General features: G+C 48.9%; 1 protein-coding gene across 1 annotated transcript; it reads right to left on the minus strand.

Moving 5' to 3' along the window:
• Positions 1-31: 31 nt before the first annotated feature.
• Positions 32-26,526, minus strand: RAB40B (RAB40B, member RAS oncogene family). The gene is made up of 6 exons (XM_006053367.3): positions 25,861-26,526; positions 5,232-5,292; positions 3,567-3,627; positions 2,872-2,949; positions 1,964-2,186; positions 32-1,064 (listed from the first exon to the last, which is right to left on the minus strand). The coding sequence occupies exons 1-6, from the start codon at positions 26,213-26,215 to the stop codon at positions 793-795; spliced, it is 1,050 nt and encodes a 349-aa protein (XP_006053429.3). The 5' UTR covers positions 26,216-26,526; the 3' UTR covers positions 32-792.
• Positions 26,527-26,742: the final 216 nt, after the last annotated feature.

Here is a 26,742-nt window from a genome sequence, read left to right on the forward strand (position 1 = left end):
CACAAAACCAGGAAGAAGCAGCCCACGAGTCTACCAAGAAATGAGTATACTTTTTATTGTCAAGAAACATCGATTCTTAAACAACAGTGTTCGCTTCACTCTTAGCTGAAAATGGCTCCGAGTGCCATTCTCTTGCCAGTCTGGACGTGGTGTAACCATGCTGCAGTGTGTCTGCTGTAACTAGAAATATCTTTGGCATTTTCTTCCCTTTAGTGTCATAACTCGTAAAACATTTGTACAAAAAAATGTAGATTTGCAGAAAATATGCATATAAATCACTTATCCTAAAATGTAGTAAATAACGTAGCAAAAACTTGATCAGATCCGTTTCATACACAAGCTGGACAAATTGGCTGTGCGTAATCTCTAACTTATCTATGGCGTTTTATAAATTAGTGCTTTGACATTAAAAAGGAGGTTTATAAAAAGACCCCTCATAGCATCGAAAACTCTTAATTTCTCTCTCCATTTCCACTTTTTGTAGTCCCTAGAATTTATACTCATCACAAACATATCACCATTCTTATAAAAAGTAGTTATTTTAAGAAAAAAGTTGCACTGCAATCATGATACGTTACATTCAAAATTCCATGTTATCAAGAGTTCTTCCCTTTATAAACACATGTCTGAAATAAGAGCCCCATGCCCATCCATGCAGAAGTATCTGGTAAGCGGGGTACCAGCCTCGGTTTCATTGCTCGGGGCCACATGGTCACCACGACACTAGCGGGCATCTAGATCCAGAGCAGCCTCCCCCTCCCGTCTGTGCCCCTCCTCTGCCTTGCACCGTCCTCAAGAGACTTTGCAGTTGTTCCTGGAGCAGCGTCTGGGGGGGCTCTGGGGGAGGTGGGTGCCCTTGGCTTTTCGGAGGCTGGTCCTCTTGTGGCTGGAGCCGGAGGCGAGGGAGCAGGGGCGGCCCTGCGCCATCCTGGCGCTCAGGCCGGTGGCCATCGAGAAGGACTTGAGGTGACTCCTGAGGGCCGTGGGCAGCGGCAGCCTGTCCAGCAGGTGCGCAGGCGTGCAGGACACCACTGCCCGGCAGCACAGGTCCTGCAAGCTCAGTACTTGGGAAAGGAAAGAAAACCCGGTTCACTTGCATTGTCCTGGGCATGGGGCCAGAACCAGAGCAGCAGGACACCTGTCCACCCTCCGCTCTGGGACTCTGGGACAAGACGTCAAGGCCCAGTGTCCCACCCTGTGCCTACGGGTGGCAATTAGAAATGGGTGGTCCTGCTTTCGTCTTTTTAAACCCACTTTGCCTCCAAACTTGAGACCACCACCGTCCCTCGCACTGGGTCTGAGAGATGAGTCCTGCCTGGCGATGGCCAATGAGGTCTCCTCAGGATTCATGCAACCAGCTTTTGGGGCTTGAGGCCAAGGGCTTCAGGAAACATGCTTCCCAACTGAGTAGCTGACCCAAAATAATGTGTTATCAGCTTTATAAAGACATACTGGAGAACACACCAGAAAAGCAAATGCTGTCACTTATATTTCACCTACATAGTTTGTTTTATGAGTCAGAGTCCCTGCTCAGATAAAGCGGGGCTCCCAAGGGGCCTTCTGGGAGCAGAGACTGCGTCTCACCCTTGGTGCGGTCAGGGCACTCCTCAACCCCTGGAGGATCAGACAGAAGAAACACAACCCAGGGTTTTGGTTCCTTTTAGAATCAAGGTCCTAACAACTTTCAGAACAGTGCTTCTCAACTGGGAGCGATTTTGACTCCCTAGGGCATTTGGCAAAGTCTGGAGACATTTGTGCTTTTCACAAACGGGGGCAGGGAGACCAAGGATGCAGCTCACCCACAGCATAGGGGACGTCCCCACCAGAGGACATTCCATCCCAAGTGCCTCTAGTGCCAAGGGGCAGAAGCTCTGATTTATGAGAATGGAGACAGCGACCTGGGGCCAGGTCCTGGGAGGCTGAGCGCTGGAGGGGCTGCCGGGCAGCCTGGAGGAGCACCTACCCTTGCTCGGCCTCCAGAGCCGGTCCATCCCGTGCCGCAGTAGCACGATCCTGGCCAGCTCCATAAAGGACTCAGTGATGTTGAAATTGCACAGCGGGCTGACCTCGAAGAACGTCACACCCAGGCGCTCCGCGTAGGCCCGGGCCTGCTCCGTGGGGACCTGCCGCTTGAAGGCCAGGTGCAGGCGGTTCCCCACCAGGATCTTAGGGACCCCTGGGGCGTGCTAAAGGGAGACGGAGAGGCAAGGAAAGAAGAGGGTCAGGCGCAAGCTTTGTTGTTGTAATGACAGGTGCCCTGGGGTGATATCCACCTAGAACTTCAGAATATGTCCTTTTTTGAAAATAGGGGCTTTGCAGGTGGAATTAGTTAAGATGAGGTCTTGAGGTGGACTCGATATCCCGTTACTGTGTCCTTATAAGAAGGGGAGAGGACACAGGACGACGCACAGGGAAGCAGGCACGTGACGGCAGAGCAGAGATGGAGTGAGGCGTCCACACATCAAGGACCAGGGACTGTCAGCAACACCAGAAGCTTCAAGAGGCAGGAAGGATCCTCCTCTCAAGCAGAGGGAGCCAACACCTTGATTTTGGACTCTGACCCCAGAACTCAGAATGAGTTTCCTTTGTGTTCAGCCACACAGTCTGTGGTGAGCTGTTACAGCCACCCCAGGACACTCACAACGGTGGGTGGGACTGACCACTGGATGTCCCCATTGACAGCTGGGCCGGTCAGGGTGCCAGCAGGGAGCAGCCTAGTCACCACTGGTCCACCCACCTGACTGTGTGCAGGGCCTCATCCTGTGCTAGGAGGTGACATGTCCTCCTCGCTGTGGCTGGAGCCTTGTGCCCTGGCTCCCCTGCCCATCCCCACCGTGGGCCCACAAGGAGGGAGCCCTGCCCCTGTTGTACCTCATTGATCTCCTTAATCCACCGGTCGATGCCATCAAAGGACCAGCGGTTTGCGATGTCGTACACCAGGATCACACCCTGGGGAGGCAACGGTCACTTGTGGACAGACTGGCCAGCACGCAGGCCGTTCAGGCACACACTCACAACGAGCCAAACAGTCATTCTACTTATTTTAACGCAAAACACATTTTTTAAAATTTATGTGCCAAATGTAGCAGCTATATGATCATTTCCAGTGATAATTTCATAAGCTCATGGAGAAACCCACAAATGTGAAGGTGAGTTGGGTAGTGGAACTCAGTTCCCCACATTCATGAGCTGGTCCAGGGACATGGAATGTGGGGGGACTGCAGAGCCCACCCACCTGGACAGAGTTCCCACACACGTGCAGACACACACTCATGTGAATGTGGTGCACACACAACCCACATGTCTGCATATTTATGTACATGCATAAATGCATGTGAATGCACACCACTCATGCACACGTATATACAAATGCAACATGCAACCACCACCACCCCCCGCCCCCGATGCTCAAGGCTTGGGAGTCACCAAACAGTCCACAGCACAACTTTAGACTCTGGCATAAATTTATATGTGAGCTAATTGCTTTGTCCTCCAAGTATCCATTAAAGAGCATTCCGAAAGTCATTATTAAAGTCAGTTTGACCTCCCAGTTCAGGGGATGTTACCTGTGCGCCCCGAGAGTAAGAGCGGAATATGGTACAAAATCTTCCCTGACCCGACGTGTCCCTGGAAAAGATGTTGGAGGCCTGTAAGAAGAAATTACTGCTTCCTGACAACAAGATTTTTGAACTTGGGAGCCAGAACAAGTACATTGTATCACTGTCAGTCAGTGGCCATGCCAAAGGAAAGTCCAAGCCCCCAATGAAATGTTGGGCACATTTTCCCTGGAGAGATCCGGACCTTGAGATGTCCTGGGCGCTTTCTCTTTTCTAATTATTTGAAAAGTCAACTAGAGAAAGTAGTAATGGGTTGAAGTGTGATGTGTTAGCCACTCAGTTGTGTCCGACTCTTTGCGATCTCATGGACTATAGCCCGCCAGGCTTTGCTGTCCATGGGATTTCCCAGGCAAGAATACTGGAGTGGGTTGCCATTTCCCTTCTCCAGAGTAATGGGTTTTCACATAATAATTCTGACATTTCAATAAATCTAATTTAGGTTTTTTACAAGTTGTATAATTTGGAGATAAAGCTATCTTTGGAATGTGAGTCTACACTGAGGGAGAAACAGGCCAGAGGATTCGGTGGGGTCACTCCACTTCCAATTAGCTCAAAAACATCATGGGAATTCCCTGACATCCAGTGCTTAGCACTCCTTGCTTTCACTGCCAAGGGCGCTGGTTCAATCCCTGGTCGGGGAACTAAGATCTGGTAAGAAAAGATCACATGAAGCCAGCCCTGTGGATACATCCCTATGTTCCTCAATATGAGGAAGTGATCCTGGGATGCATTCATCAGGATAAAGAAGAAGAGCACTTTGGGACGGACTCCACCCTGTCTCAGGGCATTTACTGAGATGGACCGACCACCCCAACCAGGCACAGGGGCTGCATTTCCGATGCCAAGGAAACAGGAGCAGCTGTTACAACAGCCTTCTGAGTCCAGGACAAGTTTGGATTGAGAGGGGAGCCCTCAGGAGGTCTCTGGGGAGGAAGGAAGGGAAAAGAGATTTGAGAGTCAGCAGGGACAGGGACATCGAATGGACATCATGGAGAGAGGCTTCCCGGGTCAGCCTTGGGAGCTTACTGCTCTTGGTTAGGGGTGGGTGGGGGTGGGAGAAGGGGCTCTGGGCCCTCTGGAGACACTTATGGCCTTGAGAGGTCTGTCATGGTCAGGTGGGAGAATGGAACCATGCAGGTGGCCCAGGAGACGGGACAACACAGGAGCTAGTGATGGCGGTCAGGAAAGCCACGTGGCATGGGGGCGACCAGGGGTCAGTCACAGCAGGAAAACCCTTGTCACCCACCGCTGGAGCTGGAGGGTCAGGAGTATCACACCAGAGCATCAGAACCAAGGCTGCTGGAGTAGGGACCAAGAAAGAGACCCAATCCAGAGCTGGGTGACACCCTGGCCTCTTACACCCCCACCCCTGTCCACCCTCCACCCTGTTGAGCTTGGTCACAGCGTATGGCCCCTCGGCAGTAGCAAGAAAGAAGAAGGTCATGTGCTCTGGACTAACTCCGAGGCCCATGCAGATCTCAGCTCCCAAGGGAGCTATTGGGTCAGGCTGGGGCTGAAGCAGTGGATCTTCCCTCGGGTGCTACCAGAGTCCCCAAGGGCCAGGAAAGCTCCCCCCATCCCATGTTCAGGGGTCAGGAGGGACCCCTGACTCACCAGAGCTGCAGCTTCACCCTCCGGCCGTCCAGCAGGATGGTGGTGGTCTTGTAGTCGATGCCTGTGAAAAAGGGTCGAGGCAGCTTAAGTGCTAAGCACTTCCACAAAGTCTTGTTCAGGTAAAAGGTGCAGATCAGAGAGACAATCTCATGCTGGGGGAGAAAGGACTTCCCAGTGGTGGGATCCAGCACTCACGGGGCAGCTGAACTGGGCCCTACTTGGACCCTGGCCCACCAGCCTCACCTACCTTCTATCTGAAGCAGGGTCTCCAACCTCTGCTCCTCCCTTACCACCATTGCCTCCAGCTCAGTGCCCAGGCCCCTGCCACTACCTGAGCGGTGGGCAGCAGGAGCCCCCAGAACCATTCTGCAGTTGGCTCTACACATGGCCTGCTGGCCCCAGGTTTGCAGAGAGACTGTGGGCAGCCCAGCCACACACCCTTGTCTCTGCTGGACTCAGGGCTAGAATGTGGCGCTCCTTTCCTCCAAGTTATCCCACTGTGAATGTAAGGTAAAATGTGTAGAAAAAGAAATTAGTTATGAAGTATTTTCTCAACTATGTAAAGATGAAACATGTACCTACGTGCACAAGGGTGATGAAATAAAGTTCCTGTTCTATGGTGAGATGAGAAAAACTTAGACATAAATAGTTTTTCTGCCCATATGGACTGCCTCCCTCCTCCGCTTTATGTATTGGACATCTGCGTTGACCACACCTCCATAGGAGACAACGTGCGTGCCTGCTAAGTCGCTTCAGTTGTGTCCGACTCCTTGTGACCCCATGGAGTGTAGCCCACCAGGCTCCTCTGTCCATGGGATTCTCCAGGCCAGAGTACTGGAGTGGGTTGCCATGCCCTCCTCCAGGGAATCCTCCCGACCGCGGGATCCAACCTGCATCTCCTGCATTGCAGGCAGATTCTTTACTGCTGAGCCACCGGGGAAGCCCACAGGAGAGAACATTCCTTCTTAATTTTGTAAACCATCAGGATGGCCTGGTCAGCACTTGATAACTCCTCAGGAGATAACCGTCTTTCGTAATGTTGTGAGGGATCATGATGACCCAGATTTGCTTTGGATGAGCAGACCTAGATTGTGTAAACCGTCAACATGCCTTTTGATGTATATCCCTTTGTCTCAAAAATGTTTATAACTGTGCTTTGACCTGTGACAGGCAGAGCAGTCCTCAGAGCTTTCCGAAAGACAGTCTCCCAGGTTATAATCCACAGGTTGGTGCAAATAAAATTTTGCATTACTTTCTTGAAAAACGTTGGTCTCTCAGTCACGTCTGACTTTTTGCAACCTCATGCCTTCTCTGTTCGTGGAATTCTCCAGGCAAGAATAATGGAGTGGGTTGACATCTCCTAGCCCAGGGGATTTTCCCAACCCAGGGGTTGAACCTGAGCCTCCTGCATTGCAGGCAGATTTGTTACCATCTGAGCCACCAGGGAAACCCTTCATTTTCTTTCTTAGACTAATTGATTAATTTTTCACGGTGTAGTGGCGTGATATCAGAGACACCCACCAGAGGCCACCAGGGGTCTACCCTGAATGGGCGCTCGGTATCAGCCTTTTGAGCCCCACCAGCTCCTCAGTACTCCTCAGGTGTTCTGGTGAGCTCTCCTGATATCCGGATCTCACTGTTTAAGTGATGATCCTACAACTTTTATTTAAGGTTTTCTGTACTTGACTTGGAGTCTTAAGGGGCACTAGTGAATTTCCTTGGTAGAGTCCCAGGGAGGTCTGGGCAGGAAGCCCAAAGAAACATAGGCAGCTGGAGTTTTGTTAAATTTGGCTTCAATTAAGAAGAAAAAAGAAAAAAAAAAAAAACCCAAGTCGATACATGGTCTGACCAAACAGTTTGCCAGTGACACGAGACAGCCTGCTCAGCCCCAAGAACAAGGGACACCAGCTTCTGCCCACCACAAGGTGTCCTCAGGTGGCTGAGAACCTAACGGAGATGTCCGAGGATCGATCCTCCAGACCTGTAGCAGTGCTGCAGCAGATCCCAGATCCCATTACAAGGATTAAGTAAACACTGTTCTTCTGGGGACACACGGGATAAAAGCTGATCACCGAGTACTCCAAGCACCCATGGTGGTTTTAGACTGTCAAGAGGGTGAAACTAAGATAAGTAAAGAAGTCGAGCCGATCCTGGGAGTAACTCCTTGGAGAGCTAGACTCAGAAGCAGCACAAAGCTCATCAACCACACTGTCCTCAGAAAGTTGTTCAGATCGTATCTCATCTCTGAATTAAGCAACCAAATCGATAATGGGAAACTGCTTCAGAGGCCAGACAGCTCATGGATGGACAGCCACCGATGGGGACACAAGCTGGGTTTATATAGAACTGATGCTTGCAAGTGCTTACTTAATTGGGAATTAAAGGAAATCCTGCCCTGAAATGACCAAGTTGGGATTCTTTTTTTGGCATTCCAAAACCGATTTTTGTGTGAACACTCAGAGGAAGCCAGCAGAGGATAATTTCTTACTATGTCAGTCAGTCTCCAGGACCTCTGCCTCCAGGGTCTCCTGGGAACTAGAGTGATAAGAGCTTCTCTTTTTTCTAAAGTTGGATTGCATGCATGAGTACTAAGTCGTTTCAGTCATATCTGACTCTGCAACCCTATGGACCGAAGCCTACCAGGTTCCTCCATCATGGGATTCTCCAGGCAAGAATACTGGAATGGGTTGCCATGCCCTCCTCTAGAGGATCTTCCCGACCCAGGGATCAAACCTGCATCTCTATGTCTCCTGCATTGGCAGGCAGGTTCTTTATCACTAGTGCTACCTGGGAAGCCTTAAAATTGGATTAGCAGCAGAAAATATTTGTGGGGCTAGTTTCTTGGATCATTTGAATTGGAAAGGCTCCTAACTGTCAAAATTTCAAAAGACTCATCTTAAACTATTGTACCTGTTTTAATCTGTATGCAGAAGCCCCAAGGGGGGACTTGCCTGGACGTCTAGTGCTTAAGAATCCAGATTGCAACAGAGGGGATGAGAGTTCTACTCCTGGTCAGGATAGATTCTACATGTTGCCGAGCAACTAAACCCATGCCCCGTAACTACTGAGCCCAAGCCCATGATGAAGATCCCGCCGGCTGCAATGAAGACCCGACACAACCAAAAAAGAGGCTTATTCATAAGTCTCCTGTCTTAAAGCAGGTTAAGGGCAATGTCATGTGTCTGGTGGGCATGGCAGAATATACAGCCTCACATTCTGAGGACACATCATCCAAGTGTTTAGGACAGAGTATAGATTCCAGAGAGTGTTTAGGTCAGTAGTTTTGGATCTGGGCAATTGCATCTTTTTAAAATACATGTTTATGTATTTAATTTTATTTATTTTTGGCTGCACTGACTCTTCACTGCTACACTTGGGCTTTCTCTAGTTGTGGCAAGTGGGCTTATTGTGGTGGCTTCTCTTGTTGCAGAGCACAGGCTCTAGAGTTCGAAGTCTTGGTATTTGTGGTGTGTAGGCTTAGTTGCCCAGAAGCATATGGAATCCTCCCAGACTAGGGATCAAACCTGTGTTCCCTGCATTGGCGGGAGAATTCTTAAACACTGGACCACCAGGGAAGTCCTGAAATTACATCTTGTAGCGACTACCAAGGACCTCTTTACAGTCCTTTAAGTCCTTTCAAATGCTTATGTCCTTCCTTTTGCAATAGGCAGCACTGGGGCATATGTAGCATGAGACACCCACACACATACACAATAAATAAATAGAATATATACACATTTACTAAATAGAGTGTATATGTGCATAATAAATAGGTATGAATGCATATATATATATATACATAATAAATACAGTTATAATTATATATTTTTATATAAGCTATACATAAATTAGAGATACCAAGGGAGCATTTCATGCAAAGATGGGCACAATAAAGGACAGAAATGGTATGGACCTAACAGAAGCTGAAGATATTAAGAAGAGGTGGCAAGAATACACAGAAGAACTGTACCAAAAAGATCTTCACGACCCAGATAATCACAATGGTGTGATCACTCACCTAGAGCCAGACATCCTGGAATGTGAAGTCAAGTGGGCCTTAGGTACCATCACTACGAACAAAGCTAGTGGAGGTGATGGAATTCCAGTTGAGCTATTTCAAATCCTAAAAGATGATGCTGTGAAAGTGCTACACAATATGCCAGAAAATTTGGAAAACTCAGCAGTGGCCACAGGACTGGAAAAGGTCAGTTTTCATTCTAATTCCAAAGAAAGGCAATGCCAAAGAATGCTCAAACTACCATACAATTGCACTCATCTCACATGGTGGCAAAGTAATGCTCAAAATTCTCCAAGCCAGGCTTTAATAATACGTGAACTGTGAAATTCCAGTGTTCAAGCTGGTTTTAGAAAAGGCAGAGGAACCAGAGAACAAATTGCCAACATCCATTGGATCATCAAAAAAGGAAGAGAGTTTCAGGAAAACATCTATTTCTGCTTTATTGACTATGCCAAAGCCTTTGACTGTGTGGATCATAATAAACTGTGGAAAATTCTGAAAGAGATGGGAATACCAGACCACCTGATCGGCCTCTTGAGAAACCTGTATGCAGGTCAGGAAGCAACAGTTAGAACTGGACATGGAACAACAGACTGGTTCCAAATAGGGAAAGGAGTACGTCAAGTCTGTATACTGTCACCCTGCTTATTTAACTTATATGCAGAGTACATCATGAGAAACGCTGGGCTGGAGGAAGCACAAGCTGGAATCAAGTTTGCCGGGAGAAATACCAGTAACCTCAGATATGCAGATGACACCACCTTTATGGTAGAAAGGGAAGAAGAACTAAAGAGCCTCTTGATGAAAGTGAAAAAGGAGAGTGAAAAAGTTGGCTTAAAGCTCAACATTCAGAAAACGAAGATCATGGCATCTGGTCCCATCACTTCATGCCAAGTAGATGGGGAAATAGTGGAAATATTGAGAGACTTTATTTTGGGGGGCTCCAAAATCACTGCGGATGATGATTGCAGCCATGAAATTAAAAGACGCTCACTCCTTGGAAGTTGTAACCAACCTAGACAGCATATTAAAAAGCAGAGACATTCATTACTTTACCAACAAATGTCTGTCTAGTCAAGGCTATGGTTTTTCCAGTAGTCATGTGTGAATGTGAGAGTTGGACCATAAAGAAAGCTGAGTGCTGAAGAATTGATGCTTTTGAACTGTGGTGTTGGAGAAGATTCTTGAGAGTCCCTTGGACTGCAAGGAGATCCAACCAGTCCATCCTAAAGGAGATAAGTCCTGAGTGTTTATTGGAAGAACTGATGTTGAAGCTGAAACTCCAAGACTTTGGCTACCTGATGCAAAGAACTGACTCATGTGAAAAGACCCTGATGTTGGGAAAGATAGAAGGCAGGAGGAGAAGGGGACAACAAAGGATGTGATGATTGGATGGGGGCTCAATGAATATGAGTTTTAGTAAACTCCAGGAATTGTTGATGGACAGGGAGGCCTGGTGTGCTGCAGTCCATCGGGTCGCAAAGATTTGGACATGACTGAGTGTGAACTGATACATATTTATATATAAAGAATATAGAAATATATATTTATGGTTCAGTGGTAAAGGCTCCACTTTCAATATAGGAGACATGGGTTTGATCCCTGGTGGAGAAGATCCCCTGGAGGAGGAAATGGCAACCCACTCCCATGGACAGAGGAGTCTGGTAGGCTATAGTCCATGGGGTCACAGGAGTCGGACATGACTTAGCAACTAAACCACCACCATCATACATAAAAGTTAATTTTGAAGTTGCTCAGACAGTAAAGAATCTGCCCGCAATGCGAGAGACCTGGGTTCGATTCCTGGGTCAGGAAGATTCCCTGGAGAAGGGAAGGGCTACCCACTGCAGTATTCTTGCCTGGAGAATCCCATGGACAGAGATTACAATACTTGGGGTCACAAAGAGTTGGACACGACTGGGGGAATAATGCTTTTTTTGCATACACACACACACACACACACACACACACACACAAATATTTAGTTTTTCCCTTGGAATGCTTAAAGGTTTTGCACTGTCTGCCTGAAGCAACACATAAGTAGACTTGGGTATCTATTTTTGCATCTGGAGACAACATGGGCTTTGGCACATCTGTTTTCAGACAATGAGAGAGAATGCTTGCTACTCACAGGCTAGAGGGCTGTTTCACTCTTATTCTAAAGGAAGTTAATCTACCACATGAGCTGGGCTGGCTCCTTTGATTTAGAAAGTCTCCTAGCGTACTGATATTTTAGGTCCACAATAAAAAAAAAGTTTTCATAAATGTGAAAGAATTTGCTCCTGATGGTCTTCTTAAGCATACTATTAAAATGAGTTTTTAAAACTGTATTTGGTTTTTGTTTTCATGAGTTGTGGACGCACATGGCTTCAGGGGTCACATCATTCTCTAGGGCTTGGTGTGGAAAATGTACCACACCTGTGTTCCACTCTCCATTTTCTTTCTTTAGATTCACTGCACAGCTTGTAGGATCTTAGTTCCCTGACCAGGGATTGAACCATAGGCCCATGGCAGTGAAAGCACCAAGTCCTAACTACTAGACTGCCAGGGAATTCCTTTCACTCCCCATTCCAGTCTTCACTAGTCCTTTCTTTTGCTGTGTCTCTCCAAACTTCTAAACAACGTCCTTATATTCCTACTTCCTGACTTTTCAGTTTTAGGCATTAATCAATTTTCCATTACAGAAGGTGAAAATATAGTTCTCTTTCGCTGACGTACCCCCACCTCTATCTCTAACACACACTCTCTCTCTTGTTTATACATGCACACACGGACAGAGACTAGTTATGTTGCTGTTTTAGCTAAATCAATACTCAATTTTACATCAATGTGACCAAGTGAACACTGTCCAGAAGGGAACCATGTGGTATACTGTGTTTATTTGTCCTTCATGTACGATTTGTTTTTGTTCTGAGTCCACCATGTGACATGTGGGATCTTAGTTCCCCAACCAGGGATCCAACCTGTGTCCCCTACATTGCAAGATAGATTCTTAGCTGGATTTCCAGGGAAGTCCCCATTTTTTGTTTGTTTGTTTCTTCTGGAGTTAAAGATTGCCTTTTGGTTTACTCGCTTAGTTTTCTCTGCATTTATCACTAACTCCTCCCTATGATCTCCCTAGTCATCTAAATCTCTAGATGTGGGCCTATCTAAACTCACTGAAGAGTGACTGCCCTAGACACAGCATAAATAAGTGTCTAGGCTGTCCTCACTCTTCATTGAGTTTAGATAGGCCCACAGCTGAGGTAAGAAATAATTTTCCTTCAGAAACACAATCTGACCTTTCCTCTGGCAGGGTATGAGGGGATCTTCTCCTTGATGCTGGTGTTTTGCAGCTTCAAACCTTAGTATGGGCATCTTTAGTCTTCTTTGTTTTGCTGACCATTCAACAAGCTCTTTCAATCTGGAGATGCAAATCTTTCAATTTGGGGAAACTTTTTTTTCCGTATTTAGTTATTTGGCTGCATTGTGTCTTAGTTGCAGCACCCAGGCTCTCTAGGTGTGGTACAAAGGCCTAGCTTCCCCGCAGTACATGAGATCTTAGTTCCCAGACTAGGGATCAAACATTAGATTAATTCACCTTGCATTAGAAGGTGAATTCTTAACCACTGGATTACCAAAGAAGTCCCTGGGGAAACTTTCTTGAAATATGTTTTCCTCCTCTGGGGTCTTATTAATAAGATGTTGGCTTTCTTTGGAAATTTTATTTCTGCCATCACATTTGCAATTTCCACGATCTTTGTCGTTTTTTGATTTCTCGCTTTTGACATTTTGCCTCTGGTCACAGCTGCAAAGCTCCTACTGGACCAGCCCTCCTGCAGATAACAACTCTCAGCAGTGGACATGATATAAAAACCAGTGAGCTGACAACCCTGGAGAGTGACTGGCCAAGCAGGTAGGAGAGAGAGCGTCTTCACTGTTTTCTCCACATTGGCATCATAGCTTGCAACAGTCGTATAGCTTGGAGTTGCCCGGGGCCAGCTTCCTCCCCAGGTAGAAATTAACCTAACACAGAAGAAGCAGGGATGGGGCATGTGCAGAGAGCAGCTTTGAGGAGAAGGAATAGTGGAGAGTCCAGAGTGGCTCAGCTTTGGGATCTAGCCTGAAACCAGGCACACCCCTCAACCTGTCAGTTACATGAGGCCACACAACTCCTCTTTGCTTAAGCTTCTTCGAGAGGATTCTTTTTTTGCACCAGAAAATGCTCTGACAGAAAACCCATGAAGCAGTGACTGGAGAGGGGCAGAGGAAACTTAACACACAAATCTTGGAAAAGGTACAGAAGTACCTTTTAACATCTTCCCAAAGCAGAGCATAATGCCCTCTACATCCCAGAGTTTCACTAATAGTAAAAATTGTTTGGGCTTTCCAGGTGGTGCTAGTGGTAAAGAATTTGCCTACCAATGCAAGAGACCCAAGAGACACAGGTTCAATCCCTGGGTCAGGAAAATACTCTGGAGTAGGAAATGGCAACCCACTCCAGTTTTCTTGCCTGGAAAATCCATGGACAGAGGAGCCTGGAGGGCTATGGTTCGTGGGGTCACAAAGAGTCAGACATGACTTAGTGACTGAACACCAAACACGTATTTGAAAGAAAATCTAGGGACTTCACTGGTGGTCCAGTGGCTAAGACTCCATGCCCCCAGAGCAGGGGGCCCATCTCTGGTTGCAGAACTAGGTCCCACATGTCACAACGAAGAGCTCGCATGCCGCAACTAAGACATGGTGCAGCCAAATAAATAAAAATAAATAAACTTTAAAAATCTAACTCAGCAATAATGATCTAACTATTAATATTTGGGACCCAAACTGAACGCTGACTCTGGTGGTGGTTCTCATCAGGGCCAGTCCCTGCCGGCTCACCTGCGCTCGGCACACCAACCCTGATGCCTGGGACCCTCAGGCACCCTCCCCGAGTCATGTGTGCTTTGGAAACCCAGGTGGTCTCCATCAGTATTAATGTCCTTTAGTGCTGAGACCCATCCTTCTTCCTGCACAGACCCATCTGTGCAGCTGAGTGCCCCACTCCCACGGCGGGCACCTGCTTTATCCCTGTAGCTGAGAATTTGGGACGGGGAAGAACAGGGGAGGTTGCGGGTGAGGGTTGGGGGGATGGGAAATAAAGCTTGAGAAAACATGCCTCCCCTTTGATCTGTAGGGTGGAAAGTGGGAGCAGGGATGGGCTGGCCCACCGGGGACCCCACAGGTTTCCTGTGTAGGACTGTGAAGACCCTGCAGGGAGAAGCTCTGTGGCACCTGGGAAAATCCCATTCCTGATGACTAGCAATTTCCTCCTCCTTCTTTTTTTTTAAATTTAATTTATTTTTTATGGAAGGATAGTTCCTTTACAGAATCTTGCTGTTTTCTGTCAAATCTCAACATGAATCAGCCATAGGTATACATATATCCTCTCCCTTTCGAACCTCCCTCCCATCTCCCTCCCCATCCCACCCCTCTAGGTTGATGCAGAGCCCCTGTTTGAGTTTCCTGAGCCATACAGCAAATTCCCATTGGCTACATATTTTACATTTGGTGATGTAAGTTCCCATGTTACTCTCTCCATACATCTCACCCTCTCCTCCCCTCTCCCCATGTCCATAAGTCCATTCTCTATGTCTGTTTCTCCACTGTTGCCCTGTAAATAAATTCTTCAGTACCAGTTTTCTGGATTCCGTATATATTTGTTAGAATACGGTATTTATCTTTCTCTTTCTCCCTCCCTCTTCTTGTGCCTCAGTTTCCCGGATGGCTCATGTCTGAGACCTGCCACCAGCTGTGGCCTCAGATCAGCACAAGCTCCATTCTTACCCAGGCCTCTGGGCCCCAGAAGATAAACCCTCCATCAAGGATGTGCCTGCCTCAGAGAAGTCCCCAAGTCACACCTATCCATGCCAGGTTCAAAGCCTGATTGTAAGAAGGGTCTCTTTTTTCATACACTTATTTATTGAACCATTTTTTTTTTACTGTTCCTCTGTTTATGTGTTTGCTCTGTGCCTGTTTATTGCACTTCCTCTTCTCTGACTCTGTTACCTTTTGGTTCATAGTTTTGACAGCAGCAGTGTCTGTGTTAGGCTCAGAAGGTATAATACACATTGGTGCACTCAGCCCATTCACCAAGAGCTCTGTCCATCAAAATAAAATAAAAATACACAAAAGTTCCTTGAACAAAGCCTGTTGGAATGTTCACTGAGTGAATCAGAACAACAGAACAAGAAGAGAGATAATTTTAGCCTAAAAGAAAAAGCAAATGTCAACTGCCAAGCCACTCCTTACACTTTGAGGCCACCGGATGTGTAAATAATCTATTTCAGCTTCTCCTGCACCTGCTGAATTCTATCTCTATGACTTAGAGGACCCAGACATGTAAATACTGGCTAAGTATCATTGACGAACGTATTCATCATGAGAACCTGACTTTTGAGAACATGTCTTATGTTGAATTAAAATACCTGAAAGCAGAGTGCTGGCTGCCAGGGGTGTGGGAAGGTCCAGGTTTCTACTTGCAGGGGTGAGGAAAATGTTCTAAAATTAGAAAGTTACAGGGTTGTGAATGTCTCAAATGCCACTGAATGATTCACTTTAACACGGTTGCATGTGTGCGTGCTAAGTCACTTCAGTCGTGTCCAACTCTTTGTGACCCTGTAGCCTGTAGCCCACCAGGATCCTCTGTCCATGGGATTCTCCAGGCAAGAATACTGGAGTGGGTTGTCATGCCCTCCTCCAGAGGATCTTCTTGACCCAGGGATGGAACCCGTGTCTCCTGCAGCTCCTGCATTGCAGGAGGATTCTTTCTCTTTTTTCTTCTTTATTTAAACAACTTTTTATTGGATATAGTTGATTTACAATGTTGAGTTAGTTTCAGGTGTGCAGTAAGATGAATCGGGTACACATATACATATATCCACTCTTTTTCAGATTCTTTTCCCATATCGGTCATTACAGAGTATTGAGTAGAGTTTCCTGTGTGATACAGCAGGTTCTTATTAGTTACTGGTCTATGGGGTCGCACAGAGTCGGACATGACTGACGCGATTTAGCAGCAGCAGTGAAAGTGTTAGTCGCTCAGTCATGTCCAACTCTTGTGACCCCGTGCGCTATAGCCCACCAGGCTCCTCTGTCCATGGGATTCTCCAGGCAAGAATACTGGAGTGGGATGCCATTTCCTTCTCCAGGGCAGGCAGATTCTTTACTGCTGAGCCGCCAGGAAAAGTCTTTTAACATGGCTACTTTTATATTATGTGAATTTCACCTTAAATACATATGTCCTATCCCAAGATGTACCCTGCCTGGCTTTTCAGATTAGAAGGGCACTTTGTTGGGAAATGTTGGGGTGCCTCACAGGACTGAGGGGGCTCAGGATGGAAGAAGCACCAAGACCCCAGGGCTGAGGCACAGGCCCAAGCTTCACCCACGGCTCAGAAGGGTGCTGAGCTTCACCCACAGGCTCAGTTCCTGTGGTGCTGCCTCACGTGTCCAGGTAGTTCTAAAAGTGTCATGTTTTAAATGGGGATCTAAAGTGTGTTCATCACATGAGAATCCCACAGAGAGCAGCTACCAAAGTCCACACCAGTCCCATTCTTTTTCAGAGTCTGTGCTCAGTCGCTCAGTCGTGTCCAACTCTTTGTGACCCCATGGACTGTAGCCCGCCAGGCTCCTTTTGTCCATGGGGCTTCTCCAGGCAAGAATACTGGAGTGGGTTGCCATGCCCTCCTCCAGGGGATCTTCCCAACCCTGGGATTGAACCCAGGTCTCCCGCATTTCAGGCGGATTCTTTACCGTCTGAATCACCAGGGAGGAAAATGTGTTCCTTGCACAGTTCTCCTTCCTGGTTTTTCTCTTTGAGATAGCAAAGTGGGGACTTCCCTGGTGCTCCAGTGGTTAAGACTCCAAACTTTCAATTCAGAGGGTGAGGGTTCAATCCTTGGTCAGGGAACTAAGATCCTACACATAGTGTGGACAAAAAGAAAAAAAAAAAAATAGCAAAGTAGTTTGACTCAGGTGTCTCCAGCCTCCTCATGGCCTGGCTACCCCAGCTCATCCACACAGCTCCCAGCTCTTAGCTGCTCCCAGCTAAGAGCTGCCCATTTGGGGGCTCCCCATTTGGGGGCTAAACTCTCCCATGCCTTCCCTGGCAGGAACAGGACCACTGTCATGCCTACCTTTTCCCCTAACGATCTATGTGCTAAGCTATTGCATTCAGGCCTTGTGAAATCCCGCAGCAAGGACAAGCTCCACCGACCAGATACTGATGGGACCCAGTACATCACCTACCATGAATAAAATTAGGGGTCATCCAGAGTTTCCCCTATCACTCAATATGGCCCAACGACTACCCCTTCTTTCCAGAGCCCTGACACATCAGAGGGTCCCAGTCCCTTCAAATTGCAAGGCTGCCCCTGCCATGTCTTGAGATCACCCCTTAATGTGGGCACTGCTTAGACCTGGACTCAGGCCACCAGCAGGGCTCAGTGGTCATGTTACTGAGTCTAAGCTCCCTCTGCTCGCCGCACAACCCGTCAGTGAATCCAAGAGACAAGGTGTTGAGGCAAGGAATATGATGAAAGCCAGCTGACTGAGAAGATGGCATAAATAAGTGGAGAGAAATAATGTGTTCATGGACCGGATTGATAGACCCAGTATAGTTAAGTTGGCAGCTCTCCCCAAATGGATTCATAGATTCAATCAAAAATCCTGGTTGGATGTTTTGGGCGGGGTAGATTGACAAAGCTAAATTTTATATGGAAAACGAAAGGAATTAGTATAGCTCTTATGAAGCAAGGAAGACCCAGTGCAGCCAAAATTAAACTTTAAAAAAAAAAACAAAACCCACCCAAAGAGACAAGTCATCTGTATTAGCAAACTGATGAAATGCTGGTAGCATCTTAAGCCAGCGTGCTGCAGTTAGACCCACTTTAGGAGCCCCTGGAGCCCCTGCAAATGGGTGGGTGGACCGGCACCCTGCTCCTGGAGAGGAGGAGCGGGGAGGGTGACCCAGGTTGAGTGGGGAATTTGGTTGAGGCCTCCAAGGAGGCAAGCTCACTTCTGAAGAAGGTAAACCCTGAAGACGTCACAGAAGCTGCTGTCTTACATCACAGCCCCTTTAAATTGTCTTCTTTGTGGATCTGACAAAATCTACATAACTGATATTTTTAGGTCCAAGCCCCCGGGCGTTGCAGCTCTTCTGTTTTTGTTTGTATACAATTCACTTTTTGCCCCCAGTTAAGCTAAAGAAGCCTGGAAAGTGTGAAACAGAAGTTCAAAGCAATCTCTTAAGGTGAAGTGAGCCCATCACAGCCTGCAAGTACTCAGTAATATGCCAGCCATTTCCATACACCTTGCTGCTTCTCTTCACCCCTAACAGTTGACATGTGGAACCTGAGCTCCTGGGCCAGCCATGAGTAAGTAGGTGTGGCTGGAAGGACCCGGGCAGGACCTGGAGGCTGTGATTACCTGGCTGCTCTCACCTGGCAGCCACCAGGCATCCCATGACAGTGGCAAAGGACACGGGTTGGTGGCTGGGCCTCTGGCTCTGTTAGCTGAGTCTCTGACTGGAAGGAACCTGGACTGGCTAGTTCTGAGCCCTTCCCTGCCCATCACCTAAAGTCAGGTTCACCCTGGACTGGGGGCTTGCAGGGATTAGAGGTCAGACTAAAGGGGCTGCAACCACTGCAGGGAGAAGATCCCAAAAAGACACAGGAGAGGTAGGACTTACTCAAGGGCTTTTAACGAGAAAATCTCATACAAATGCAATTTTATTGTTTTCAAATACGTGGAAGTATTTATGACATAATTTTAAAAACCCAATGCATTAAGTTTACTGAGTGCTCACAAGTGGTACTGAGGGAGATGAAGGAGTTTGACCATGAAGAAGGAGGATAAAACACGACTCAATTCTCAGTTCAAACTGGAAAGTGATGACTTTATAAATCGTGTTTTGAATCCTAAAGTGGTTGCCCAGGGAGATGGGCAGAGTCCCTGTAAGCTGTCTGCAGCATCTAGAAGGTAGCAGGAGAGAGTGGGCATCTCCTGGCAGAAAGACTGTCAAAGGCAAAGAGAAAGGACAAATAACCTATTTCATGCCATGGTTCTTCTACACTCTCAATAAGTGGGAAGTGTTATTTTTAGCTCTTGGCAAAGATGAAATGGAGAAAGAAAGATGGGAGCTTCCTGCTGGGAAAAGGAAGCTGGAGAAAGAGTCAAAAGAAAGTAGTCGGAGAAACAGTGAGTCTCCTGGTGGGAAGGAAAAAAACTGGAAGGCAAGAGATTGTAGCTTTTGATGTCAGTTTGATCCACTCCCATCACTCAGGAAATGAACAAAATGTAGAAACTCAGCAATCAGGGAAGGAAAGGGTATGAACCTGGCATCAGGAACACCCCAGCCTGAGCCCAGGGGGGGCCCAAGATGAGCAGAAGACAGAGCCCAGCTACAGCCTTGATTCGCCACCTTCTGGATACCGACTGTTGAGGCCTTCTTTCCATTTCTGCCCAGAGCAGGACTTCCAAGGGGTGAAGAGCTGGGACTGAGCACCAACCCACTGGACAGAAGTGAGGCTCCAGGGCCAGTAAGGGCCCGGTAGAACCCTGAGTGTGCATGTCACCCATGGGACCGAAGGACAGCTCCTTGGGCAATGGGCCACCCAGTGAGAGGTCTCCACAGCTCACATGCACCCTCCTGCTCCTCCCAGAGCTCGGGTTGCAGGACAGGGTCAGGAACCCGAGGCCCCCGCCCTCCAACTGTAGGCTAGGGGGCAAACAGAAGGTCCTTGGTGGAGAAGCCAGGCCTCACCAGACTGTGTCAGAGCACAGACTACATGCAGGTGGAGCTGCCCCGGTATGAGACAGACAGAGGAATACACAGCAGACCCGCCTGTGAGCACCGAGCAGACCCGCCTGCAAAGCAGAAAGCCTGCAGGTGGGGGGTGTCTGGTGCCCTGGCTGTGACAAGTGACAGAGCAGTGTGGGGGGAAGGGGGTCTCTACTGGGTATCCAACTGGAAAAGAATGTGTCTTGACCTCCACCCCACACCGTTCCTCAGTCCAGTGAGACAGCATCCACCAATGTCAGAGATAAGACAGTGGAGCCTCAGAGGACACCCCCAGCCTGGAACAGACAGAGACTTGTTCAGCACCCAGAGTCCCCCCCATGAATACCCATCATTTGGATTATGTAACAATGAACGGTTTCTGTATTTAGAAATACTATTAAAGGGATTAAAGGCAACACATCAACACATGAGTACATACTCACGATACGTATTTCTGACAAAAACTCACAGCCAGAATGTATTTTTTCAAACACCCACACTGCCCAGTAAATTCAGCCTAATGGAAAATGGACGAAGGTGTTCAATCTCATCAGTCATTAGAGAGGTACAAATTCAAACTACACTCTACTTTCCAGAAGGGCTAGAATGCAAAAGAACAAGAACCAAGTGTTGGTACGGATGTGGGCAAACAGAACTCCCAAACTTGGCAGCCAGAGTCTAAATTGAAAATATTTTCAGTGTATCTTCTTACGTTAAACATATGCGTGCCACAATACTCAGCCGTCCCAGGTATATTCTGACAGAAATAGGTCTTTGGTGTTCCAAAGACGCACAGTGGACACGTTCACAGCAGGGCTAATCACAACAACCAGAAACTGGAAACCGCAGAAATGCCAACCCCAGCAGGATGGGTAAATAGATAGATCACCGTGCATTCACACCAGGGATATCATAAACCATCCACAACCATATACGACCCAGGAGTCTTATACAATGAGAGCAAGAGAAGCAGTCACAGTACAGCTCTAATTTTTACACAGAATGAATGAAAAAGTAATGACCCGCAATTTCAGAAGCCCGGCCAGCGGTCATATTTTGGGGTGTTGTGGCTGGCGGAAGGGTTGGGGGCCCAGGAATATGTTGGTGTTGGGCTTCCGGGGTGCTGGTTGCATGGGCTTGTTAGCTGTGAAAATTCACTGAGCTATGCAGTTATAATCGGTACATTTTCCTATATGTATGTGTCATACTTCAATAAAAGTTTAAAAAGGAATGGAAAACAACTCAACTTGTAAGGAAATGTGAGCCCAGGAGCAGATGGAAATTCATCCCAGTTACTTCATGCAGTGGAACAATCTAATAAAACCACGAAGTTGGTGAAATAGTTAAAAGGAGAGTTGTTTTTAATGAACTTGTAAAGAAGTTTTTAAAAATTGAAAAAGAGGAAAATTCTAAAAGTAAGGAAAAATTAGAGAATTCTCTGCTGGTCCTGTGCTTAGGACTCTGTGCTTTCACTGCTGAGGGCATGGGTTCGATCCTTGGTTGGGAAACTAAGCTACTCCAGTATTCTTGCCTGAAGAATTCCATGGACAGAGGAGCCTGGCAGGCTACAGTCCATGGAGTTATAAAGAGCTGGACACAACTGAGCTACTAACAGGCAGAATAATGGCCCATCAAAGAGGTCCATGTCCTAATTCACAGAATTTGTGGATATGTTAGGTTACATGGCAAAGGGGAATTAAGTTTTGCTAGTGAGGTGATCTTAAGATACAGAGATTATTCTGGATTATCTAGTGGCCCCAGTGTGATCACATGCGTGCATGCTAAGTCTCTTCAGTCATGTCCGACTCTTTGCGACCCTACAGACTCTAGCCCCGCAGGCTCCTCTGTCCATGGGATTCTCCAGGCAAGGATACTAGGGTGTGTTGCCGTGCCCTCCTCCAGGGGATCTTCCCAACCCAGGGATCGAACCCATATGTCTTACATTTCCTGCATCGGCAGGTGGGTTCTTTAGCACCACCTGGGAAGCCCAGTGTGATCACAAGCATTCTTAAAAGTGAAGCAGGAGGCAGAGTCCAGCTCAGAATGATGAGATTCGAGAAAGACCCCCCCCCTCCAGCTCCCACTGCTGGCCCTGAAGGTGGGGGAGGACCTACAGGCCAAGAGACAAAGGCAGGTTCTAGAATGCGAAAAAGGCAGGAAAACAGACTGGCCACTAGAACCTCCAGAAAGGAATGCAGGCCTGCTGACCTTGACTTTAGCCAATGAGATTGGGTTGACTACCACCCCTCAGAACTGTAAGAGAATTTGTGTTATTTCAAGCCACTAGGTTTGTGGCAATTTGCCCAGCAGCCACAGGAAACCAATACAACTGGTGTCACTGAAGTAGAAACACCAATAAATGCACCAGAAGATGTTTTGAGGACATAAAATAAATTTCCCTAAAATTGAGAAAAAAAATCTGTAAATTGAAAGAGTACTCAGTGTGCCAGGAATTCAAAATGAAGCTTTCAGCTCTGAGACATGGTCTGGTTAAGCTCATGAAATGAAGCAAAAAGAAGGAACACTTCAGAAATTCATGAAGAAAATGCAAATCACAGTATGGGAAAAAAAAAAAAATCAGCTGTCTTCAGGCTTCCCCACATCCAATGGCAGAGGATGGAGCAGCGCTTACAAAGGCTGAGGGAAAGAAAACAGCAGTTGAGATTATTACACCCAGCCAAGACAGTGTTCAAAGATAGAGGCAAAGGACAGCGACATGAAAATGCTTAGGAAACACTCATGAGCCCTTCCTGAAAAAATGATTGAAATGAAATTAGCAATCAGAGGGACAACAAAATAAAAGATTACCGGTGAGCACAGAGTACTCTGAAATATTGAATTAACACTGAGCAATTGTGAGCACTGTAGCTACTATGCAGAATTGGGTGTTTGGAACCTGGGCAACCTGAACATACAAACAGGCTCTGAACTCAGGTATAGGGTGGAGGGAGATGGGTGGTGAGGCTGAAAGGCCCTCGCCTTTTCTGCCAGAAGCACCCACACTGTTTCAGAGTGAAATGTGTCTTTAAAATAATAATCATGATGATTCCAGTTTCTTCCAATTTTTCATAATCTCTTTTCAGTTTTGAATAGTTTTATTTATTTATTTTTGGCTGTGCTGGATCTTTGGTGTTATGCAGGTTTTCTCTAGTTGTGGCAAGTGGGGGCTACTCTCTAGTTTTGGTGTGCGGGCTCTCACTGTGGTGGCTTCCCTTATTGCACAGCATGGACTCTAGGGCATGCAGGTTTCAGAAACTGCAGCACCTGGGCCCAAGAGTTGCTGCTTCTGGGCTCTAGAGCACAGGCTCAATAGTTGTGGCACACAGGATTAGTTGCTCCTCATCATGTGGGATCTTCCCAGATCAGGGATCGAACCCGTGTCTCCTGCATTGGCAGGCGGATTCTGTACCACTAAGCCACCAGGGAAGCCCCATCGTCTCTTTTCTTAATCCAAGAAGAATCTTTTAGTAAATCAAAAACCCACAGAGGGCGCATCTATCATATCAGTTCTTTTCTGCAGTGTCTCAAGCAAAGCTGACAAGACCTTTTGTGGAACATGTCTTTTTAGCCTAAATCCTCCCTCTGTGTCAAGGAAAAAACTTCAGGAGAAATCCCTAACTAGTTGTTAGAAGTCTCAGTTCAGCACATAGAATGAAAGTAACAGCAGAAGCACCAAGCCTCCATTCACACCAGCCAGAAGGACCTTCGTGCAAACGCTGGTCCACGTTCCTTTTTGCCCCCACGTTGTTCATCTACTACAGAACAGAAAACATCCCACAGCCTGTTCCCCCAAACATACACAGCACTGTATTTGCTGAATGTTTTGTTACTTCATCTCTGGCCCATCCATTCACTGACCCCCAGACCAAGAGGACCCAGCTGAAGAGGAAACAGTCACAGCTCCCCACTCTCATAGAGCTTAAACCCAGCACTGCGCTGTCCAGCACTTCTGCTGCCTCACAAGTGGCTGTCCAGCACTATAAATGTGGCTAATGCACACTTTTAGGGCTTCCCCAGTGGCTCAGTGGTAAAGAATCCACCTGCAATGCAGGAGACATGGGTTCCATCCCTGGGTTGGGAAGATCCCCTGGAACAGAGCACAGCAACCCACTCCAGTATTCTTGCCTGGAGAATCCCATGGGTGGAGGCTATCATCCATAGGGTTACAAAGAATTGGATGCGACAGAAGTGACTGAGCACGCACACTTTTAGTTGTATTTCCCTCTAACATGCTTTAAGTGTAAAGAACTACATGTAGCTGATGACATCATCTTGGACAGTCTGTTCTAGAATCAGAATCTGCCTTTTCATAGGACCAGGGGGTGACTGTTACATGCACTGCAGTGTGAGAATGGATCCAGGTTTTCACCATCAGCTCATGCCCCCATCTCAAACCTTCCCCAACTCAGTGTGCTGCCCATTGTCTTCTCAGTCCTACCCTGGCTGACCAGGACAAGAAGCCCCCCCAGGCTGGCTTGAACATTAAGATTCCATTCCCTAGGCTGCCTTCCTCAGCTACCCAGGAACCAGACAGCAAGCAGCAGCCTCTGTATTGGAAATGTGGCTCCTGCCCCTGAGATGTTATCTCAATGGTGAACATCCACAGCTCTCCTTCCACAGCCACTCAGTCTGCACCAGCCAAGCAGCCTTTGGTGGGTAAAGACCCGGGCACTGCGGGAACACCTGGTCCTCCCGCCTCTTGGCCCAAGTTCCGCCCACTTTCCTCCCTGCTGCCCTTCTTTTCCTCCTAATGTCCACCCTCTTTCAGGGGCTGCTGCTCTCAAACCAGAAACTTCTTGGACCCCCTGTAGGCTGCCATCGGGTGCTCTGGTCTCCCCTGACCCCGGGACCCTCACTCTCTGTCGGTCCTTCCCTTCTTTGCACCCCAGACCATGCTCCCTAGGGTCACTAGGGTTCCTTGCCCTCTCAGGCCTGTCCACCAGGAGGAGGAGCCCCTCCACACACAGGGAACCCTGAAGAAGCCTCGAGATGTGTCCTCTGTGCTTTCTCTCCCTCCCTTTCCATCCGACCCACGCGCAGAGCCACCACCTGTGAGCCTGCCAGCGCTGTGCTCCGATCCCACGCTCCCAGCCTCTCGCGCCGGCGTCGCATCCGCACTCGTCCTTTCCAGACTCGTCGTGTGCCAAGTGCGACCTCCCGGCAGGACACCCTGGAGCAGCCCCGCCAACCTTCCTCCCCAAACCCGGACTGTGTGGTCGTACGCTCTCCTCCGTCTGGCAGTCACCCCCAGGTCGGGAGGACCCCAGCGCCCCATTCAGCCGCTCGCTCCCGCCTCACGCTCGGAGTGCGCGCGTCCCAGCCTCACTCCCACTAGTCCCCTGGGTCCCCCATGTCCAGGGTTTGGGGTGTGCAGCCGGGGCTGCCTGCGTCCTGCGGGCGGGATTCAGGCAGAGACTCGACGGCCCTAAGCCCGGGGCTCCCCTTCCGGGTCCCGCGTCCCCTTCTCTTTCACAGTCCCGGCGCGCTCCACCCCTTCTCCCCTCTCCTCTGCGGCCTTGCTTTCCCTCCCAGGCTCCGCGGCCCCAGCTCCCCTCCCTGATCTCCCTGTTCCCTCCGCCCGCGGAACGCTCCCCTTCGGGATCCCGTACCTCCCCGGCCTCTTTTGCTCGGCTCTTTGGCGACCCTCGCCGGGCCAGCTACCGGTCTTCGCAGCCCCCGCGCTCTCCACCCCCTCTTCTCTCCTCTCCTCCCCTGCACCCCGCCCCCGCCTAGCTCTCGGGTCTGCGCCCCTCTCCTCCCCAGCCCCCGCGCGCTCCACCCCCACTCCATCCCGGCCCGGCGCTCACCCGCGGGGTGGCCATACGGGGACTCGGCCGCACCGTCCTGCAGGCTCGCCAGGATCTCGCCTTTGCCCACGTCGCTGTCGCCCACCAGCAGGAATTTGAGCAGAAAGTCGTAGGCGCGGACCGGGCTGCCCCCGGTGCTCATCGTGCCGCGCCAGCGCCCGAGCCCATGCCCAGCCCACGGGACAGCGCAGAGGCGGTGGCCTGGCAGTCCAGCGCCGCGCGGGTCCAGAGGTCCCTGGAGCACTGCTAGCCCCGCGGTCCCCGCAGCCTGACAGCGCGCACTCGGGCTCCGCCCAGCCATTGGCCGGCCGCAGTTGCTAGGGCGGCTGTACGCTCTCATTGGCTGGCTGCCCATCCATCTCGCTTTCGTCTCCTCCTCTAGGCAGTTCCCATCCGCCCCTCCCGGGAACCTACGGCCTCTGCTGCCAATGGTAGACGGGAGGCGGGGCGGGGCGGGGCGATCAGGGGGCGAGGCTGGGTGATCACACTCCAGCGTGGGCTCTTGGGCTGGGTGCCAGGGCTCGCCTCCCACCCACCCAGAGTCCTCACTGGGCCGGGTGGGGTCGTCGCAAGGGCCGGTTCCGGTCGCAGACGCGTGGGAGGTGGCCTGATGTCAAGGGCCCGTGCCCCAGGCAAGCTCGGGCTCTCGGTCGCTCCCACAGGTCCTCCCACAGCACCACTTAGAGTGCTGGGTGCGCGTGCTTGTGAGTGCCTGTTCACGTGTTTGTGCGCATCCGCGTGCCTCTGCGCGCGTGTATGCATGCGTCTGCGCACCTGTGCCTGGGTACGTCTTCAGGTGCTGGTGTGTGAGTCCGTGCAAGTGTCTGTGCAGCTGGGAGAGAGGACCAGGTGAGGACCCTCCAGTTCCTGGGCTCCTTTCCG

The sequence above is a fragment of the Bubalus bubalis genome, chromosome 3, assembly GCF_019923935.1.
Source record: "Bubalus bubalis isolate 160015118507 breed Murrah chromosome 3, NDDB_SH_1, whole genome shotgun sequence".
In the NCBI taxonomy this organism is placed as follows: domain Eukaryota; kingdom Metazoa; phylum Chordata; class Mammalia; order Artiodactyla; family Bovidae; genus Bubalus; species Bubalus bubalis.

Coding starts and splice junctions, on each gene's coding strand:
- RAB40B (XM_006053367.3), bottom strand. CDS start 26,215: ATGGGCAGCCAGCCAATGAGAGCGTACAGCCGCCCTAGCAACTGCGGC. Junction 5,293..25,860: donor CCCGTATGGCCACCCCGCGG/GTGAGCGCCGGG, acceptor CCTTTTTCACAG/GCATCGACTACAAGACCACC. Junction 3,628..5,231: donor AGGGTGAAGCTGCAGCTCTG/GTGAGTCAGGGG, acceptor CATCTTTTCCAG/GGACACGTCGGGTCAGGGAA.